General features: G+C 40.7%; 1 protein-coding gene across 4 annotated transcripts; it reads left to right on the forward strand.

Moving 5' to 3' along the window:
• Positions 1 to 410: 410 nt before the first annotated feature.
• NXT2 (nuclear transport factor 2 like export factor 2) lies at positions 411 to 7,217 on the forward strand. 4 transcript variants are annotated; one of them, XM_015070214.3, is made up of 5 exons: positions 411 to 585; positions 1,575 to 1,659; positions 2,611 to 2,697; positions 4,230 to 4,374; positions 5,060 to 7,217. In XM_015070214.3, exons 1-5 carry the CDS (start codon positions 488 to 490, stop codon positions 5,239 to 5,241), a joined length of 597 nt encoding a protein of 198 aa, XP_014925700.2. In that variant the 5' UTR covers positions 411 to 487; the 3' UTR covers positions 5,242 to 7,217. The 4 variants fall into 4 exon arrangements, with proteins under 4 accessions (XP_014925700.2, XP_026910695.1, XP_053057510.1 ...); XM_027054894.2 differs by lacking the exon at positions 411 to 585 and adding an exon at positions 1,308 to 1,421; XM_053201535.1 differs by lacking the exon at positions 411 to 585 and adding an exon at positions 1,436 to 1,454.
• The last annotated feature ends 542 nt before the right edge of the window (positions 7,218 to 7,759 follow it).

The following is a 7,759-nucleotide window of genomic DNA, read 5'->3' on the forward strand; positions in this document are numbered from 1 at the left end:
CTCTATTCCCAGAACCGTGCACAGTGTCTAATCGATAGTATGTGCTCAATATTTGTTGAATGAACAAATGAATTATGATGATGGGGGTGGTAAAAATAAAGATTACAAGAATTTAAGCACAGATCACTAAACGAATGCATAAGATTGGAAGTGCAGAGGAAATAATGAGTTGAAATTTTGAACTCAAGCAGTTCAAGAAGCCTGTAGTGCATTTTGGTGTTCATATCTAGCTAAATTCCGTATGTGGCCCTGGAGATCAGAGAAGAGGTGGGGGCTGGAGATGTGTTACTATGTATGATTCATTAGCATACGAGTAGCAATTGACATCACGCGGGAAGAGAGAAGTTTTAAAACGAGACATCCCCCGGAAGTGACGCCACTAAGCGGGGGTGAGGGGGGTGCGCAATAGAAGGAAGCTGGTGCGCTGGCAGTTGAAGCTAGTCTGAAGAGGGGAGAGCCTCGGGGGGAAAAAAAAACACGTTCAAGTATGAGAAGATACAGAAGAGACTGGTCTCGTGAAGATTCACGAAGATACCAAGGAAGGAGGGACTATTATGATGAGGAGCCACAAACCAGTTATGGGTGGTAAGGCTATAGAGATATCTAACTGATTTGATGACCCAGAAGTTGTTGGTGTCTTTGAGGTGAACGGTTTTAAAGGATGCCGGAGAGTGTAGGCAGTTTGTAGTGGTAGTTAAATTGTTTGAACTTGAACCCCAACTAGTTTGTGACCCTGAACAGGTTACTTAATCACACTGTGCCTTAACTATAAAACGGAGATGACTGTCTCATATTGTTATTGAAGTAATAAGTGAAGTAATATGGATTAAAATGCTTAGAAAAGTAACTTTGCTCGTGGTCACCACTCAGTAAAATTTTAGCTGTTAAGAGAGTAGGTTGCAGAAGGCGGGTGAGTGGCGGTGTATACTAATCTTCATTTGAGGTCTGAGAGACAAAAAAAAAAAAAAAAAAGCCTCCCAGAATGAAGGAACTTGATAAGCCTTTCCTTATGAATAGCGCAAAATCAAACTGTGAATAATTTCACAAACGCTACAGAGACAGGTAGGATTTAATTCAGTGAGGCTAGATTCTTCCAGAATGTTCCAGAACTTTAAATCTGTCTCCACCAGTCATGCGCAGTGTGATTTCCATCCTTTCCCCAAGCTCCACCCCTTTTTCCTATAGGCTACTGATACAGGTCTCTCCGGGCGTTTCTCGTTGGTCTTCGGCCAGCGTTGGCCCCGCCTTCTGAAGCAAAGAAGTCCTCCTATTGGGCCATTCAGATATTTTTAGCTTGTCCCACGTCTTTGGGAAAATGGATACTTTCTGTCAGAGTATCCAATTAACGAAAGCTGAGTGATTTTTCTTCCCGACGAAGTAGAGAAATATCAAACAAGCGAATACCGGAGACGAATGGGAGGGTACGGTCGGAACTGAAGGGAACTGTACTTAAGGTTGGAACGTCGGGCTGCTTTTAACAACGGACCGAGCTACTTCCGGGAGAGAATGGGCGGGTGGAGAATTCGGCGTTTGGCGGGTTTAGCTGTCTCCCTAAATATTTGCTCCTCCCGCAGCCGAGGGAGACGGACACGTGAGGAGGCAGTGACGCCGCCACCGCCGGAAAAACCAGCTTCGAGCTCCCTGATGGCCACGTCCGTGGTGAGTGCCCGGGCCGCGGCAGGGTGCCGTGGCGTCGCGACTCGGCCGGCTGAGGGGAGGGGCACTGGGTCGGGCTGGCTGGTGGTCACGTGGTCCAGTGGCGAATCAGGGCCTGGCCCGCTGGGCCTCGGGGCGGGGCCCGCTCTCCGTAGCCCCCTTGGGTCCCTATTCCCCCACTCCCCCCAACCGCCCCCGACTCCCGGAGTCTGTGCTGTTGCTTTGGGTTGCTGGAAAGGGCCCCGAGATGGGAATTGGTGGGAGGCAGGAATGTTGGGGTTTGTTTATGGCTTGCGATCTTTTTTCTCCATTATCTTTCCATTACCTGGTAGAGAAATGAAACTTAAATCTTAATTCAAATAATAGGGTGGGCTCAGTGAATGGCTGGGGGAAAAGGTACTTAATCTCCCGGCAGGAGAAAACCCCCGACAACATCTCTCTTCGTTTTTACAGTTGTTTACAAATGCCAGTGAATTATTACGTAATATGAGGAAGTTTCCTGTCTTGTTTTCAAGTATTTTATTGAACTGTATTTGTACCCTGTTTTTTTTTCCCACTGAACAACTCCTTATGGTAACTTCTGGCTTAGAGAACTCAATGCTCCCCCCTCCTTTTTTAAAGGTTCAGACCACATCATTTTTATTAAAGTGAATGTTTTGTAAAATACTGGAAGCCTAAAAAGCCTTAACAGTACCAGTTACAAAGCAAAGATTGTAAATTCATATTTGAGAAAAACATTCACTAATGAGGGATGAGATGCCCTTAATATATGTATCTTAAAATGGTTAAAAATGTAAAAACTGGAAACTTTTGAGCCCTGAACTTTGCAATGTCCAAATTTATATGGAAAAATGTGACCTGTGTATAGAGCTACAATCATCAGCTTCTGTTGGTTTTCTGTTTGTTAGGAGTTGGAGGCGGTGGTAATGTACACTTACGAATTTTTTCTTGTAGGATTTTAAAACTCATGTAGATCAGGCATGTAGAGCTGCTGAGGAATTTGTCAATATTTACTATGAGACAATGGACAAAAGAAGACGGGTGAGTGTTAGAGACTCTATTACTCTATTAAGTACCAGGTTTTTTGGTCTTTTCTCAGTCCGTCATTCATCTGACTTGCATAAGCGATTGTAGACTTGCTCTTTAATAAAGTGCATTGTTTAGGGAAGGATTGGTGTGATATCATGGAAGTGTGGGCTCTGGAATCCTAACTCAACTTTGAGTTGAGTTTACCTAATTGAGTGACCTTGGGCAAATTGCCAACGTTTCTTAACTTCATTTTACTTTTATGGTGGTAAATGGGAACTAACTTACTGCACTTGACATGGCACCTGACATACTTACTTAAATATGTTACCTTTTTTAATCCCATCATTCAGCCAAGATGGTTAAAATAGTATTATAGTGCTAGTGAAGGAGCTTGGCACTACAGGGACTATTCCTTGATTTGCCCATTTAATTTCGTATATTAATAATTTCTGATTAAAGCTCATGGCTATAGTTGGTACTCAGAAATAGGATCCACATGGTTTGGATACTTTTAGTATCCAACAGTGCAAGTTATCACTTCGTCAGCTTTTTTGTTGTGATTTATCCCTGAGCGGTATCTTCTCAGTGATTTTTTCAGTGTGTGCTCCAGCCTTGCCTAGGTCTTTTATCCACACAGGATTGCCTTAGAGAATGTTCTTTATGCTGCAGATACAGAAGTTAATATCTTATCTCTAAAAATGTCTTTTTTTTTTAAGGCAGAAGATAAAAGAAGTTTCTGGTACTTGATGTTTGATGACATGGACAGGGGCAAGGGACCTGACAATGGATGTTTTTTGTGTCTTGCTGCTTTCAAAAACAAAGTAGCAAAAAAAAAAAAAAAAGGCAACATAGTTTATTACCAGAGTCAAGATAATGGGCTTGTGTTTTAATCCAAGTGAATTTGTAGAATTAAGCAAATAATGTGTCCTGTGAGACACTGAACTCCTGTGACCAGGGAGTTAACTGTTGGATTTTGCCTTATTTCAGCCTTAACTACTTGACTTATCGAGGACTCTGCTTTACCAAGTACTCGTGATTCCTTTGAACAAAATATGCTGTTTGCATAGTAGTAAAAGGAATTCTTCCTAACCTACAACAATAAATGGTTCAAACATAAAATGACTCACACTTACAGGAACCCTAGGGTTGGAATGTATGGGTAGGACCTGATTGGCAACTTTGTTAATTCTCAGAACTAGAAAACTAAGGGAGACTAAAGCTGGTTTGGGGCTGCGTGTGCTTGAAATTTGTGATCGTTTACTTCATTTTAACACAGAAAGCAAAACTTTACATTTAAAACTTTCTTCCAGTTGGGAGGCCAAGTTTTTTTTGTGGCTAAAGTGAAGTATCTATTCAGGCCAAGAGTCTACAGAAGGCAGCCACCTTGCTCACAGTGTCTTCCAGCAACAGGGGGCGAGGGGAGTAGAGGTGGAAGTAGCACCGTGGAAATGTTTATCTGCCACCTGTAACCCTTCAACCCATTTCTGTAAAATGCTTCCCCAGAAACAAAAATCCTCATCTTTTTTTCTTTTCTTTCTCTTTAGGCACTAACCAGGCTGTATCTGGACAAGGCCACTTTAATATGGAATGGAAATGTTGTTACAGGGCTAGAAGCCCTAACCAATTTCTTTGATATGTTGCCTTCTAGTGAGTTCCAGGTCAATATGTTAGATTGCCAACCAGTTCATGGTAAGATCATGGTCTTTCTGTGTCTTTTGTCTTCCTCTAGCGAGCACTGAGCTTTAACACCAAAAGCAAACGTGCAGCTCTTAGCCACAGAAGTAATTACTTTTTTGAGCAAGTTAAAAATGAAAAATTCAGGGGTACCTGAGTGGCTCAGTCAGTTAAGCATCCAACTCTTGGTTTTGGCTCAGGTCACGATTTCACGGTTTGTGAGTTCGAGCCCTGCGTCGGGCTCTATGCTGACAGCTCAGAGCCTGGAGCCTGCTTCAGATTCTGCATCGCCCTCTTTGCCCCTCCCCTGCTCATGCTATGTCTGTCTCTCTCAAAAATAAATAAACATTAAAAAAATTTTAAAAAGGAAGCAAACTAAGAAACAGCTCTGTTAGAAACCCAATGAAGTATGGATAAATGCAAGAACCAAAGGGTCCTGTGCTAGATATAAGCTCTTCACTTAGAAACTTTAGTGTACCCCAAATCTTTCTGGACTGCAAATAATTTTAATCTGCTTTGAAATGATTATTTGGTTTTCTGCTTTTTGAGAGCACAGGTTCAAGATTGTGCTCAAGGTCGAGAAAGTTGATGAAACTCTTTTGCTGTGTCAAATTATAAGCATTGTAGTTTAAGCCTGAAAATCTGTTTATTGAGAGAAACTGTGACCTCTTCTCTTTTTTTTTCCTTAATGTGGGTGAAGAGCAAGCTACTCAGGCCCAGACCACAGTTCTCGTTGTGACCAGTGGAACTGTGAAGTTTGATGGGAACAAACAACACTACTTCAACCAGAACTTCCTGCTGACTGCCCAGTCTAATCCTCAAAACACCGTGTGGAAGATTGCAAGCGATTGCTTTCGTTTCCAAGATTGGGCTAGTACTTAAAGTCCATTCTTCTTTGGTCCATTAGTTCCAGCAACAGAAATTTATGTGAAGTAATTCATTTCATTGTGGAAGCACTAGAAACTAGTATGTGCCGAAACTGTGTTTCTTTAATACTTTTTTTATTCATAGCAGCGCCTTTTCTAGCAGCTGCCAGTTTGGATCATTGCCCTTAAGAGCTTTAATGCTAGTTTTTTACATGCCTTATATGCATTTCACTCATGACATTCTTACAGTTATATTGTACACATGGTCTCTGTATTAACATACTCACTGTGAGCCCAGCCTATTGCAAAAATGAAATTCTTTTATAATATTATCTATGGGATATCAGCACAACATAACTCTCTGGGAGAAAGCGGAGTTTTTCATTGTTATTAGATTAAGTTTTTAGTAAGACATAGAGCTATTGCCAGTAAATGCTGGTAATGCAGTTTTAACCTAAGGCTTTTCCAAATCAGTTCAGTGAAAGTATTACTAATATAGGTTTGCATAGCTGCCCTGATGTACTAGCATATAGAGATGTTCAGTCATCTTTTTTTCATGTTAAGTATTTGTTTTATGTCGGCATGTTTCCCTATGGAGTGAATTTATTTACTAAAATGTTCCCAGTTGATACTTGAGCATTAGATATACTCAGTGGTTTTCAAAGTAAAACTACTTAAAAAGATTTTTTGTGGCAGCTCCAAGTTTATAACGTTAGGTACCGAATGGTATAGTAGGATTAATATAGCTTTATTGGGAGAATGGGGAGTGAAAAATGGAGATATCCAAGGTTGGCCAAAAGTTAAGAAGGGTGGCCAAATGGTACATTTTTGGTACTTGTTTTCTACCTCCTGAAAATATCACCTGTTTTTAGGGTTTAAGTCATAAATTGTCCTTGCCAAATGGTCCCGAGTGTCACTTTTGTTCTAAGAATGATTTTGAAAGGTTCTTCCAGTTCGCCTCATACTTCCCACCAATATTTATCTCAAATGTATTCAAGAACTTATGGGGGTTAAATGTCAGCAATAAGCCTGACCCTGCAGGGTCTGACAGGAAAGTGGGAAACAAAGCCATTGCTATATATTTGGGACACTCTTACCTGCTAAGTCTTCCATGTGAACTTCAGGCCAAACGTCTCCTGTGTATTACCCACCCCCAAAGTAAGTGATTTGTTGTCTGTTGTTTACACTGTCGTCTGCATTTTTTTTATTACTTATTTAAAGTTAAAGTTATTTAATTTGACGCGCTGTTCTTCTGTGAAGCAAATGGAACTATTTTTAAACATGTTCCTGTTATGTGGCTAGGTCTCTGTCTTTTTTAAAGAGAGAAAAGAGGAAGGCAGGTTTTCATCAACTCCTAGGCTTCAAAAGAACAGACTGATTCATGTTGCATCTCGACATCTAAAGAGAAAAGGCTAGCGTTGGTTTTTTGTTACACTTTAACATTTTTTCCATTCTTGTGTTTATTGTTTCAGTGTTTTTAAGCTAAACGTGCCAGCTTCATTTCTCCATTGCAACTCAGAGTCCCTGTTTCTCACCACTTACTTTGAAAACAAGCAGTTCATTTACTGTTGCCCCAAACTACACATTTTACTTCTGATAATAGAACCAACTAGGAGAAGGAGGTGGAACAGAAACTTAGACCACACTCCGTTGTGGTACTGAGCAAAGCTTACATGGTATATTCTACTCAAAGTGAGCTTATTCTAATCTGGGGTTGGCCATTTAACGCCTGTATCAGCAAAAGCCAGTGCCCAAACACTGCCCTTTCCCTTGTAGAGAACAGTCTCAAGTAAAAGCTGCATATAACTAGCAATAACTGAATTGAGCAGTTATACTGTATTGTTTTACGATTCCTATATACATTGATTTTTCCTTCTGTATAACTTTTAAATGGCTGGAACTACTCTTCTGTGGACTAAGACTGTATTTTTGACATGCACATATTTTTGTAACTTGAAAAAATAAAATTTTCCTTGTGACAGGTTTTCTCAAGCCTGTTTTAAGGTCTTTTGGTTTTTCTTTTGAAGACTCCAGAAATGACTACCTGTATAATACAAAGTTTCTGTATGATGCAAAGTTTTCAAATTAAACATACACAACACACACACATTAGAGTGTTGAAAACAATGGTTGACAACCTGGATTTTGTCTCTTCTCTAACCTGTGTTCTTTTCCTACCAAATGTTCACATCCTGATATCACCTGTTTGAGGTAGCAGGATTCTGGCGAGATGTTGAAAATTTTAACCCTGAGAAACTAGCCAAAATGCTGGATTCCATAGGCAGTTAAACCAAAAGAGTTGGTTTCCAAAAAGAATGGTCTCCTTAAATTCAATTCTACATTAAAAATATGTCAACAGAGAGGCGCCTGAGTGGCTCAGTCAAGTGACTCTTGATTATGGCTTATGTCATTGTCCCAGGGTCATGGGATCAAGCCCCATGTTGGGCTCCACAATAAGCGTGGAGCCTGCTTGGGATTCTCCCTCTCTTGCCTCTCCCTCTACTCACGCCTGCACTTGCTGTCTCTCTAAAAAA

Source organism: Acinonyx jubatus, chromosome X (genome assembly GCF_027475565.1).
Source record: "Acinonyx jubatus isolate Ajub_Pintada_27869175 chromosome X, VMU_Ajub_asm_v1.0, whole genome shotgun sequence".
In the NCBI taxonomy this organism is placed as follows: Eukaryota; Metazoa; Chordata; class Mammalia; order Carnivora; family Felidae; genus Acinonyx; species Acinonyx jubatus.

What these genes read in the sequence shown, in the direction of transcription:
- NXT2 (XM_015070214.3), top strand. Translation starts at nt 488, where the DNA reads ATGAGAAGATACAGAAGAGACTGGTCTCGTGAAGATTCACGAAGATAC. An exon ending in CCCTGATGGCCACGTCCGTG is followed by an intron (nt 1,660 to 2,610) that starts GTGAGTGCCCGG and finishes TTTTTCTTGTAG; the next exon opens with GATTTTAAAACTCATGTAGA. An exon ending in CAATGGACAAAAGAAGACGG is followed by an intron (nt 2,698 to 4,229) that starts GTGAGTGTTAGA and finishes CTTTCTCTTTAG; the next exon opens with GCACTAACCAGGCTGTATCT.